Source organism: Pelophylax lessonae, assembly GCF_965119305.1.
Source record: "Pelophylax lessonae genome assembly, chromosome: 9".
Lineage (NCBI taxonomy): Eukaryota > Metazoa > Chordata > Amphibia > Anura > Ranidae > Pelophylax > Pelophylax lessonae.
This window is the reverse complement of record NC_138776.1, coordinates 135,553,280-135,567,211: the sequence shown is the minus strand read 5'-3', so window position 1 is coordinate 135,567,211 and position 13,932 is coordinate 135,553,280. Positions and strand designations below refer to the sequence as shown.

At 43.1% G+C, this 13,932-nt stretch overlaps 1 protein-coding gene across 3 annotated transcripts in view; it reads left to right on the top strand.

Moving 5' to 3' along the window:
- The window catches only part of RUFY2 (RUN and FYVE domain containing 2), a gene marked incomplete at its 5' end in the record, with an annotated part of 42,811 nt that extends 29,126 nt beyond the window's left edge, over window positions 1-13,685 (top strand). For 2 of the 3 annotated variants that reach the window (XM_082267457.1, XM_082267455.1), the window contains 2 exons: window positions 1,862-1,959; window positions 13,494-13,685. In XM_082267457.1, the coding sequence (XP_082123583.1) occupies window positions 1,862-1,959; window positions 13,494-13,602 (207 nt within the window). In that variant the 3' untranslated portion in view covers window positions 13,603-13,685. The remainder of the gene's footprint in view (window positions 1-1,861; window positions 1,960-13,493) is intronic. The other variant, XM_082267456.1, reaches the window with a different exon arrangement.
- Between the last annotated feature and the right edge of the window lie 247 nt (window positions 13,686-13,932).

Below are 13,932 nucleotides of genomic sequence, written 5' to 3'. Positions count from 1 at the left end.
CCAGAGCAAGTGTTACTTTTCTATCTGGATTTAACAGCTGCTAGAGAGTATTCCTTTAATCCTCCTACAAAAGAAAAGTCTTCCATACCGTAAAACAGTGCTATACTAAAATGATAAAATGACATTAGGAAACTTACCTCTGATAGTGTTATTCCTAGTACTAGACGAAAAGTTTTTGTTTTTTTTGTTTTAAATTGGGTACATTTTTAATAAAGATTTTTCACATTATAGAAAGAAGTAGGACCATTAAGGTAATTTCTACTCCCTCCATCTGTCCATCACCCCAAACAATGAAAGCAAGAAACCAAGTTAGAACTATACACAGCTTCTACTAAATATACACTTACCTTTAGGGTCTGTTGGCACACTAATATTACCATTGTGAATTATGAAAATCATCAAAATTATTCTTAACTGCAGTCAATGCAGATACAAAAAAGAAGAGAGATAACAAGGATAGCATTCCAATGTGAGACCCAATCAGTGCAGATGTGGTACAGGGACTCAAAAGAATTGAAGAGAGGAATCTCACCCATCTAGTGCAGACAACTCTTGGGGTGCCAAAGTAAAGATCAATTTGTTTTAGGAGAATAGCCTAACACAATCAGTGAATGGGGGGCTAAACCAGGGTCGCTAAACCAATCTTCCCTCAATTTTTCAAATTTAACTGGATAATCCCTGCTTTAAAAAAAAAAAAAAAAAAATCAGGTAATTGCTATTAGAAAACAAACACGTTTTCATAAATTTTTGCATAAATACAAAAATTGTACCAACCGCACAAGATATGGCCTTGATATAAGTACAAAAATTGTCAAGCAGTGTACAAAAATAATAAAAGGACGTAAATAACAAAAAGGGAGAAAGAGAGAAAACTGTTATAATGAACATCAGACAAAACCCCCTGCTTTTAAATATCAACTTTTCATGAATAAGAATAACCTGGGAACTTCTCTTTCAAATCTCTTGCTTAGAGGTCCACCATTAATCATAAGTTAACAGCGTTTCAACACTACACCCCTTATGCTCCACTTGTTTAGTCAGATAAGACTCCCAAGAACATACAATATGATAGCAGCCATGTTATATAAAAGAGTATTGTTTATAGATGTGGGATAATCTTGTAGCACAGAATTTGAGGATTTCTTGGTGCAATTTAATAAATGCATTTGAAAGTATATGTAAGCCCTAACTATGGACTTCTCTTATTTGGAAAATTTTGGTTTGCTAAATATACTATTGAAAATGTTTTGCTACATCTGTTTGGCAAATGCAAAAAACAAATACCTGCTGATGCTGATCCTGCCAAATATCTTGTGATCTGATAACTAGCTGCACTCTTATCAATTATAATAATCCCAGTTATCTGTGAGGACTACATAACTCCTTCCTCCATGGGAGGCATTCTGTAGCTCTGTACTAAGGTGACCACATTGCTCCACCATAGATACAGTATGGTGAATGTGCATTTTTTTAACTTCCTGACAGGGTTGCTTTAAAGTACAACTCAATCTCTGAAATCTCAATTCAACCTGTTATAGGGTGTCATTGCAGTGTCTCAGGTTCTCGGTTGTGCTTCAATTAAGTTACTTTCTTTTGAAGACTTATATAGGCATGGTCCACTGTTGTCACCATAAATAAAACCTGCCCTCAGAAATGCCATGCAGGTGGCTGCAGATCGCAAGCATGAAGATCCAGAAAAAAAAAAATTAAATTAGTATCTGGTTGGTCTACATAGCCAAAAGTAGTCTGCAGAGTAAAAATACTGGTGTCTGGTGCTGTACTCCCAGCATGTAAACTGGTGGTGATTTAAAACAAATATTTTAAAGCAATATACAATATTTGATTGAAACCTATTCTTAAACAGTGTTCAGAAGAGGAAACCAGAAAAAGAGATGTGAACGATGGACAGGATGGGAATTCTACCCAAATGTCAGCTTGCAGAAAACCATATGAAGAGAGGTAAGAGAATGCATGGAGTATTTATCTTCTGAAAGTAGGATTTTTGTATTCACCAAAAAATTATTTTCTTGGAGTCTATTGAGGGTAACAGAAAGTCTTTAAAATTCAGTATTTTGTGCAGCATACAGGAGGATTGTAAACTGGCAAACAAAAAACTATAGGCCAGCCCTGCATAACTCCACCAGCATGATCATAAAAGCAGAGGGGTGGGACCTAGAAAACAATATTACTGTAAAAAATATGATTTTCTTTCTTGTCCATTGAAGGCAACAGGAAGTCTTAAACATTTGGGATGTCCAAAAGCAGTCAAAATGAGTGTTGGTCAAATGAGCAAACAACTGCTAACAGGCCCAAGAAAACAGAAAAATGGGGACTTCCAGCAGCTCGAAGAGCTGCTTAAAAGTACTTTACACCGGAAGCTAGTATCAGGTGATGCTGCAGCATCCACCTGGCAGAACTTTGAGAGCATGTGGAAGTCCAGGTGGCAGCCTTGCAAACCTGGGAAACAGTTGCTTGATGCTGAAAGGCCCAGGAAGCACTCACAGTTCTAGAGTGCCTTGACGAGAAAGTGGTGAACCAAATCCTTGAAAGCATAAGTATAAATGATGGTCTGTGTGTATACCTAGAGATATAGAATGCAAAACTGGAGCACCCTTATGAAGTCTATTCAGGATTACAGAAAGAGAACCTGAAGTTCAACAGTCATGCCATTTAAAGCCAGCAACTGTAACACAGGATGGCAAATCGGTCCATAGAACAGAAGATCTTGACGATCTGGTGGAACCCACATTGCGCAGGTCCCTGTACCTGCGTGAGGTTTACCAGAATGCCTTCCAGCTCGATCCTCTAAGCAGTTGGGAGAAAAGACATTGATCAGCATGTACCAGTCCTACAGAGCCATCAAAGTATCCACTGCTTCTGCCTGAGAATCCCTGTATTTGGAGACCAGGAGGTTGTGGAACACTTCTGGGTCAATGAGCTGCCAGCAGGGAAAATCTGCCTGGCAGTTGTATACATCTGGAATTTACATGGCTGACAAGGCAGAAATATAAAGTTCTGCTCTCTTGCTACATACAGTGAGACTTCTGGTTCATCCTTGATGATTGATGAATGATCAAGTCCCTTGCACTGACAGGGTGTCCAGGGCTCTTCCCCAACCGATATTAAAATCCTTCAAAAGATGGCGAGTAAGGACTTCCTGGAGCCACGAGGCTGCAGACAACCTGGTCCTCAGCAATAGACCTGTCTCATGACAACAGAATTCTGTGCTGTAAAGGGCTAAATTGAAACTGGTATCTCAAAAAAGGGTTCTGTCAGACCTAGGACTCTCATGCACACTGGAGAGTTGGGTGGTTCCTAGACTGGAGAGTTCAAATCCAAGACCAGAGTCATTGATTTTTTCCTATGGAAGGAGCACTCTGGCCTGAGCTGTGTCCAGGACTAGGCCTAGATACTTCAAATGATAAGTCAGTTCCTATGACATTTTGTAAAGGTTCGGGATCCATCTGCATCACTGTCTGGATGGTCAACCTAATGTTGTCGACTGTTTCATCAACAAGAGGTAATCTAATTATCAGACAGTGGGCATACCACAAAACAAGGCTAGTACAGGACCCAGCACCTTGGTGAATACCTGAGGTGCAAACAAGAGGCCAAAGGGCAGAGCCAAAAACTGATACTACAGGGGCCCAGCAACAAAGCGTAGGAATGGCGGATGTGCTGTAAAGATGGGGGACATGTAAGTAAGCATGTCTGATGTCCACAGAAGCCAGAAAATCTCCTTAGTGAAGGGAGGCAGTAAGAGATTTAATAGATTCCACACAGAGTATTAGAACTCAAATTAAGACATTTAGAGCTTTGAGATCTAGAATGGGCTTATAAACAGTAAACAGGTTGGAGTAACAACTGTTTTGCCACAGGCACTGGGGCAATGACATTTTGGTTCAGAAAAACTAAGGGAGCTTGATGAAGATCTGCCAATCTGTGGGCGTAAGAATTGGAGGAGGAACAGGGAGCAAAACTCCAGTTTGTAGCCCTAGGATACCACCATTGCCCACAAGTGTCTGAGATGCAAGCTACCCAAGTATCCACAAATGTAATGTAATGCTCACTCCAGCACTGATAGTCAGGGACTTCACAGTGGGGAAATAATGTTTTGATCCCCTGCAGATTTTGTAAGTTTACCCATTACAAAGAAATAAAGAGTCTATAATTTTTATTATAGGTGTATATTAAATGATAGAGACAGAATATCAACCAAAAATCCAGAAAAAAACACGTAAAACAAAGGCTATAAATTAAGTTGCAGTTCAGTGAGTAAAATAAGTATTTGATCCCCAAGCAAAATGTGACTTGGTGGAGAAACCCCTGTTAGCAAGTACAGAGGTAAGACATTTCTTGTAGCTGGAAGAGGGGGGAAGGGCGGGACTTTATATGAGGCGCACGGTGGGAACTGCCATGTGTCTCCATCCCTAAATTCGATTATAAAAAAGAGAGAGGTTGGGACTTTATATGAGAGACATGACACTGACAAGGCATGCATGGCAGAAAAATCACATTTAATAGTATACAAGGAATACAAACATATGATATAGGATGTGGCATATTGTATAATAGATATAAACCTGGTATGGTAAAGAATAATAAATGCATAAGGCCCCGTTCACATTGCAGCGACCCGACTTTGCCGGGCGACCTCATAGGTTGCGGCGCGCTGCTCGCCCCGCGACCTCGGAGTGGCCGGCACGGACTTCATAACATTGAAGTCTATGCAGGACGCTCCGGGTCGCCCCAAAGAAGCTCCGGACCCTTTTTCTAAGTCGTCGCTCCTATTAGAACGGGTCCATAGCTTCTGTATGGCAGGCGACCTACGGCGACCTGTGAGGCGACCAGGTCGCCTCACAGGTCGCCCCAGTGTGAACGGGGGCTAAATGAAATAGTTCCCAAGACAGCTTCAAAATAAACCAGCATAACAATAGACAATCATATTGGGTAGTAGGGTAAATCATAACATCCGTAAACTGACGCGTTTCGTGGACTAAGTATGCCACTTCTTCAAGAGTAGATGTATGATCCAAATCTATAAAAAAAGATGCGTATGAGAACATTGCATGGAATGATGGTAGTCTGAAGCTGAAAGGGGGAAAGGGAGGGGGAGGGAAATCCCCACAGTCCCACAAAGAAACTTACATGGCAGCCTTGGCGCTGGTTGGTAGTGGAGGTGGAGGCATGAACCCAGGTGCCTCCCATGGGAGCTGAGGGCACATAGGGTCAGCGGCAAGGGCGAAAACCTCTTGTAGCTGGTGACCAGGTTTGCACACATCTCGGGAGGGATTTAGGGGCACTATTCTTTACAGATCTTCTCTAACCTTAAGGTTTCTTGGCTGTCTCTTGGCAACTCAAAGTTTCAGCTCCCTCCATAAATGTTCTAGGTGATTAAAGTCTGGAGACTGACTAGGCCACTCCATGATCTTAATGTGCTTCTTCTTGAGCCACTCCTTTGTTGCCTTGGTGGTATGTTTTGGATCATTGTCATGTTGGAAGACCCATCTACAGTTTTCTGGCTGAGGGAAGAAGGTTCTCATCCAAGATTTTACAATACATGGCCCGTCCATTGGGCCCTCAATGTGGCAAAGTTGGCCTTTACATTTAGCAGAGAAACAACCCCAAAGCATCACGTTTCCACCTCCGTGCTTGACTGTAGGGATGGTGTTCTTGATGTCATAGGCAGCATTTTTTTCAGCAATTTGTTCTTTAGGTTTCTTCCACTGAGAAAGAAACCTAAGGAAGAAGCCAATGTCCGAAGGTCACTTTCAGGCTATCCTGCATGTCCAGTCTGGATGTGGTACTCCAAATGCCAGGCTAAGGATGATCTTGCCAGAAAGCCACAACTAAAGAGACAAATTAAAGATGTAGAATCTTAATTGAAAATCAAAATCAGGTTATCCTGAGCTGGACTACAGTATTTTCCTTTGTCAGTGTCCAGTCCTCCAGTAGGCAGCTGTATAACCCCAAAGATTTAAGATTCCCTTAATGAACAAGAAAGGAATTTTAACTTTATCATGCACCATTTAGGGTATATTCCGATTCTTTTGTCCGGCATCCATGCTAATACACAAGGGGTAGCCATAAACATAGGCATTTTTTATGTTGACCAACAAAAACTCAACTGATTACATACCAACATGTAAAAGATTACAAAAACCAAATGGTGTTCAAAGATTTTAGTAATCACTACTTGATTATGTGCTGGTGAGTTTGCAGAATTTACACAGTAGTTCCATTACCTACCTTTCACATTTCTGGGGTGAATTTTCACATAATAATGCTATCACATTTATTCGTTACTGCTTATTCTAGTATCCTAGAAGCGATTGCAGCAGCTCTTGCACTGAAGCCAGTTACCATACCAGTGTGCTAGTAGTCTTTTGTAAAGGCTGGAGCTGGTCACTTTAATTTACTTATGATGCCAAGAGAAATGTTTGTGATCATAGGGCTGATTTGCTAAAGTGTGAAGTGTGTTCATTTCAAACATCCATCTTTTTCCCCCTCTTTGTTTAGATGTTTTCACACTTTACAGGCCGTAAACTCAGGAAGTCATCCTTTTACTGGCACCAGATAAATGGATTTTTGTAAAATCTTACCGTAAAATCCTTTTCTCTTAGCTCATTGACAGACGTAGTCCTCGGTGATACACCACCTTCGGGTTATGTTGCCTCCACAGGAGCAGGACTAGACAGGAAATTAAAAAGCTCTGGCCACACCCTAGGGGCAGTCCCAGAGGGTATATCCTCTCTCTCTCTGCCTCAGCAAATCAGTTATGTGAAAAAGCAGTCTTTAGAGATTTTAACCCAACTCAAAAAAACAGAGGGGCGGGGACTACGTCTGTCAATGAGCTAAGAGAAAAGGATTTTACGGTAAGATTTTACAAAAATCCATTTTTCTCTAGCGCTCATTGACAGACGTAGTCCTCGGTGATACACCACCTTCGGGACGTCCCAGAGCAGTATCACAACTGAGGGGTGGGAAAATGAAATCAAATCCCAATCTAGAAGGCCCAACCGGTGCCAACTAGAAGTTTACAATGCTCATCCTTAATGATGAGACTCAACAAAAGAGAGAAAAAATTTTTCTTTTTTTTTTTCAAACAGAAAAAAAAAAAACCCTCGAGGTAGACCACCGGTCTCCTCAAATTGCGGCCTGCAAAACCTTGCGGCCAAATGAGGCATCCGCCGATGCCGTCACATCAATTTTATAGAATTTTGTAAAGGTATGTACCGACGACCAAGTGGCCGCCTTACATACCTGGACCACTGACGCCTGATGGCGAAAGGCCCAGGAAGTACTGAGCGCTCGAGTGGAGTGCGCCCTAACAGGGAGCGGAGGACTCTGACCCTTAATAGAATAAGCCTGTACCACCGTTTGTCTAATCCATTTGGCAATGGTCGCGGCAGATGCAGGCAAACCCTTTCTGGGGCCATCCGTGATCACAAAAAGTGAATCCGTCTTACGGAATGATTCCGTAGCTTTCAGGTATACCCTGATTGCCCGAACCACATCTAAGGAATGCAACGCATGTTCCCGATGATGCTTGGGCTGAGGACACAAGGAAGGTAGTACAATATCTTCATTCAGATGAAAATCTGAAACCACCTTAGGAAGAAAAGATGGCTTAGGATGAAGTACTACCTTATCCCTATGAATCACTAGGTATGGGGACTGGCATGATAATGCAGCCAGTTCTGACACCCTGCGAGCAGAAGTAATAGCCACCAAGAAGGCCACCTTCTGGGACAAAGTAAGCAAGGGAATCTCCCTGATGTTTTCAAAGGGAGGTTTCTGTAGAACCGACAAAACCAAATTAAGATCCCAGGGCGGTAAGGGCGCGCGGACTGGAGGAGCCAGGTGCCGCACCCCCTGGATGAAATTCCGCACCAAGGATTTGGTAGCTAAAGGCTTCTGAAAGAAGATTGCTAATGCTGAAACTTGACCCTTGATGGTGCTCAAGGCTAGCTTCTGCTCAACCCCTTGTTGCAAAAAGGCCAATATTCGAGACACCGAATAGGTACGTGGAGGAAATCCTAAAGATTCGCACCACGCAATATAAGTCTTCCATGTGTGATAATAGACTTTGCTGGAAGTCGCTTTCCTTGCTTTAATAAGGGTAGGAATGACTGAAGTAGACAAACCTCTGTCCTTCAGTACTTGGGTCTCAATGGCCAGGCCATTAAAACCAGCGACTGTAAAGCACGAAGGTAAATTGGTCCTTGAGACCACAGACACTCCCTGAGACGAAGTTCCCACGGAACGTCTGCGACTAACATGTCCAAGTCGGCCGGGCCGGCTTGAGGAGGCCAGCCTAGAATTTCTAGGACCACTGGCGCTGATTGGATCTGAACCAGGCGTCCCTAGAGCTATCTGGCCCCGACCATCCGAGAAAGTCTGGTCGTTTTCTGTTCCCACACATTTATCAGATACCTGATAGTTATCAGGAAAGGTGATCTTTTCTGGTTGAACCTCAGGGACCGAAGTCACCCGACTAGAGGCTACTTGGCCTATCTGGTCAACCAGATCCGATTCCTGTGAGGTATCGGGACTAATCTTAGGAAAAGGTAAAGGAAAAGATCTATTCAGGGAACGGTAACTACCGATTCCTGTGGTACTTAAATGTTGGAAGGGAAGAATCGCACCGGTAGTAGTGGTTGATGCTCGATCTAATGTCCTGAATACCGGTGAAAACGTCCCCCCACCCTGAAACCGGGTGGGGGCGCACCTTCAGGCTGTGTACTCCTTTACTTCGGGTTTGGCTGGGTTGGTCCTCTGCTTGTCCGACCAGCCCTTCTTGAACCCTCCTGGAGGAGTCTTGCCTTTCCCGCTAGTACCAGCCGGGCGCCCTTTATGGGCGGTAAAGAAAGGTCCTCGCTTGTTGCGAGGTCCCTTAGCTTTTGCAGCCTGTGGCAAAAAAGTGCTCTTGCCCCCAGTGGCATCCTTAATGATTTCATCTAGGTTGGCCCCAAATAGACGATTCCCCTGAAAAGGGAGATTGGTCAAGGTCTTTTTGGAACCTAGGTCAGCTGACCAGCATTTTAACCACAGCACACGTCTGAGGATCACTGCTAACTTAGATGCATGCCCTAATAAGGGAGTAGTGTCCAAGGCTGCGTCACAGATAAACCGTAGCCCTTGTATGATCTGTTCCATCAAATCAGATGTCTCCTGGGGAATATCTTTTCCCCTAAGATCTTGGCGTACCATTTTCGCCCATTCCGTAAGTGTCTGGGAAACTAGACCAATAACAATTACTGGTCTAAATGCTGACCCTATCAGAGAGAAGATAGTGCGGGACTCTGCTTCTATCTTTCGATCCACCGGATCCTTAAAGGACGAAGTGTCCTCCACTGGAATAACCGTGGCTTTATTCAGCCTGGAAATAGGCGGATCCACGACTGGTGGTACCGTCCATTTCTTAATGATGGATTCCTCAAACGGATAGCGTCTAGCAATACGCTTGGAAATAGTAAAGGTACGTTTAGAATGCTCCCATTCTCCTTTAATCTGATTACCAAAACATTTAGGTACAGGAAAAGCCTTCGCCGTCTTGATGGGCTTATTAGTACCAAAAGGCATCTCTGTTTCAGTTGCCTCTGCCGGTAAAGCCTCAAGTTTTAAGGTTTCCTGCACTGCCACAACTAGTGCGTCCACCAATGCTTCTTCCTGAATTATAGCAAGAGAAGAAGCGTCCTCCTCACTGTCTGAGGGGGCTTTACCTGGGATAACAGCCCTTGCAGAGGAACCTGCAACTGCCGTGACCATCTCTGAATCTGAGTCAGAGGTGTCAGATGGTATAGGGGTAGGCGGGGGTCGCTTCCTTGACCCCCGTTCCCTGACAGGCCGCCTCCACCCGAGCCACCATAGACTCCAAAATTGCTGTAAATGACTCTATACTCTGTGCACCGGCGGGTCCCGAGGCCCCCTCGAGGGAAACAGGTGGGGGAATATGTGTGGCAGGGTCCATGATAACTCCAGTTACTTCCTGGATAATATAATTCAAAAGTAAAAAAAAAAAACTTTTTTTTTTTTTTTTTCTTTTTCTGACCCCCAGCGCCACAAAAAGCCCCTTAGTGTTACCTGCTAGGGATCCCTATCGATCGAGAGAGAGAGAGAGATAGACCCCCAGGCTCACCACTTGATGCTCAGAGTTAAACTGCAACAGGTTACAGCGCTGTCTTGACAAACAGGAAGTCTTTTGGCTGGCTGCCCAGGAAGAAAGGAGGCGGCTCCGCCCCTCTGCACGCCTTCCGGCGCCTCCCCCAAGCTCCACGAGGTGTAGGATCACCTCAAACATGGCCGCCCCCATGCTGGAGACACGAGGCTACGCCAAAATGGCGGCTCGTGCGATCCAGCAAAAAAAATGGCGGCGGCCTGTACTGAATAGCGGTGTGCTGCAGGGCACACAACACTCTCTCTGCATGGGGATATGGCGTGGTTGGCGGTACCGGCCCTGGCGGACCGCATGGCCGTTCGGGAGGCCTGCTAATAGCTGGAGATCTGATTTGGAAGGCAGTCTACATGTCCGTGGCTTCTGACTGGTAGGTAGCTTATACTTAACCCATAAGATTCCCAGAATGCCACAGATTACATCTTTTAAACATGTATACAATAGATTGTTAGCTCCCAAACCAAGCCTCCTGGCTTTTTGCACACATAAAATCACACTCAAAGTAGGAGGATCTGTGACATGTTATAGGATAGAAAGGACTCTTTCTTACCATACAGAGAGGGGCCCGCGTTCACCACAAAACCCGTCAGGGAAAAAGGGGGAACATACTACTCACCATACCGGAACCAGGCGGGCACCAACTCCTGACAGTACCCCTCTCCACCGGGGCGGGAGGGCTGTCGACCGATACGGACGCCGTGACTCATGGTCTTTGGCGTTTCAGCGAGACGTTTAACTCGCGGGTTCAGTCCTTTTAATGGGACTTTGTCGCGGCCGACCCAGCGCGGAGCTATGGCCTGCACGCACTCGTAGGCTGAACTGGGGTGACCACCGGATCTCAACATCCAGCCCGTCGCCCAGTTCAGCTTTCTTGCTTGAAGATCTCACAGGAACACTGGAGAAAAAAAGCTGTCTAAAAAATTCTTGCCAGGACCTAAGATCCCAGCAAGGTATCTAGGTCCTTACTCCTAACTAGACAGAAAATAACTGATTTGCTGAGGCAGAGAGAGAGAGGATATACCCTCTGGGACTGCCCCTAGGGTGTGGCCAGAGCTTTTTAATTTCCTGTCTAGTCCTGCTCCTGTGGAGGCAACATAACCCGAAGGTGGTGTATCACCGAGGACTACGTCTGTCAATGAGCGCTAGAGAAATATATTTTTCTTCCCCAAAGATGTTTTTTTCTAATCAAGAACATTTTTTTTGCTGGCTTGCAAAATGACAGGTTCTCAGGGTCTATGGAGAAAAGCCTCTGCATGCTAAAGCCTAGTACACACTAGTAGTTTATTTTTGTTCAACCCAGCAGGGCTGCACGAAAAAAAAAAAAAAAAAACAATATTAGTAAATTATATGGCACAGCACTACTTAACTTTTATATATTACAATACAATATTTTTCAAATCATAAAGTGTCACCTTGAAAACAAACATATCATGCACAATAACTGCATAAAAAAATATAAAAGTCTCAAGGTACGCATAGGCTGAAGACTGCTGAGGTGACGCTCAGTAGGTTGTCACGAAGACTAAAATCGTTATAAGGGTTGGGGTGAGTGGGCTGCTCCATCCTACTGAAGAAGCCAATAATACGGCGATACGTGTATAGGAGGGAGGAGCCCAATTTGTGACGTCATACAGCTTCTGACAGCGGAATGGTGTGGTGAGCGTATTGAGGAGACATTGAGACATGTTGTTTTGTTAATTTAATCCTTGTGAGTGTTTTTAATTGGGGCATTTTAAATAAAATTGTTTAATGGAGAACACTATGAGTTGCATTTATATTCCATGTGGTTCGTGTGAGGTGTATTGGAGCAGATGGGAGCATTAGATCCAACAAGGATGAAAAACATCCATTCCAGAAGGACTGATGGGAGTTGTAATAGAGCCTATTATTAGCAGGATCGAGGTCAGCGCACAATTCACCTGATGGTGGTGGCACTACTTCACCTTTAAAAGAAGAATATAGATGCACACAGCAGAGGATTATATGTGGGAGACTTTTTATTTTTTATTGCAGTTATTGTGCACAACATATTTGTTTTTTGGTGACACTTTAGGCTAAGTTCACATGTAGGCGTTTTGGGGCGTTTTTGGGGAGTTTTTCTGCTCTAGGGTCAGCTCAAAAAACGCCCAACAAGATAAATCCTATTCATTTCAATGGCCCCCTGTTCACATCTGAGCGTTTTGACGTTTTAAACAAAACGCCCAACGCTGAAAAAAGTACATGAGCTTCTTTTTGGGCAGATTACAGGCGTTTTTTTTTTTCCATTGGTTACTAGTCAACCTAAAAACGCCTGCACAAAAACGCCTGTAAAAACGCATAAAAAACGCCTGTAAATAGCAACGCCAGGATGTGAACGTAGTCTTATGAAGTGAAAAATAACGGATTGCAATCTATAAAGGTTCAGTAACGCTGCACCATATAATTTACTAATATTGTTTTTTAGTGTGGTAAAATCACTAATAGGTGTACAGCGGCAGCGGATGTTTTGAATAATGTATGATTTTACATGGAATTTGTATCATGTCTAAAGTGTTTGTTTAGAGAGAGTGAGAGGGTTTTATTTATCCACAAGTGGCGCTGATTGTACACATTGTACTTGAAAAAAAAAAAAAAACTGCAAGCTCAGGAGGAGCCGCTGTACTAAATGTGCGATGTTAGTACAGCAATCTTTCCTGCTGTGCTATTTTGTTCTGACAATTGGCTGAGAGTGCTGATCGGTAGACATTTTTGTGATCATGTCCCATTGACTGTCGGACCACCTGAAGTACACATGGGCTGAATGTTGGCCAGTTGCTATTGAACCAACCCATTTCCCCTGACATTCGGCCTGTGTGTACTATGTGTACTAGGCTTTAGTACAATACAGCCCACTGGTACTATAGAGCAGTGGTTCTCAAATCCGGTCCTCGGGACCCACTAACAGGCCAGATTTTAAGTATTACCTTGGGGGATGCAGACTAGAATACTGCAATCACTGAGAAGCAAATGAGATCACCTGTGATGTAATTTAGTTATCTTGCAAACCTGGCCTGTTGGTGGGTCCCGAGGACCGGATTTGAGAACCACTGCTATAGAGGATAAAAGTTTTTTTGATCTGAGTTCTGGTGGGCACAGATAACATGAGGGGGGAGCTGGCTACACAGTATATTTAGTTATTCTTTAATCATTGTTTACCGGTTTGATACATTCTAAAAAGTGGTTATATTGTTTAATAATACTAATACAACTCTTCCTAATAAACTTAATTTGTTTTCTCTCCTTTTTTGTTTCCATTTTCTTTCTTTTTATCCCCTAATTTTGACACAATTTTAAACAGAGATAAAGATGTTTTAAACCAATCTAGAAACATTGAAATATCATATGTGAAGGCTGCAAGTGTTGAATCTGCCCCTCAATATAAACTTATTAAAGATATATCATTCTAGCACTGTATGACCAAATATGCTACATACGGTAATTTTATTAGCGTATACAATATATTGTAATTTATATGTACTACAATATCCGACTTACCTCTATGTTTGTTATTAAAAACATACTTATATGGACACTCTAGAGAACAGTATATATATATATATATATATATAAATATATAAATTATTATTTTGTGTACTATAGTGCTCCCAGTTCTCTCTGGATAGTAAAAATGTATTTGTATATCATGTTTTTTTTTTTTTTTTTACTTTGCCCAGTTATGTCTAACATTAATTTAAGTGTTACCTATACCGAACAAAATTATAAACGCAACACTTTTG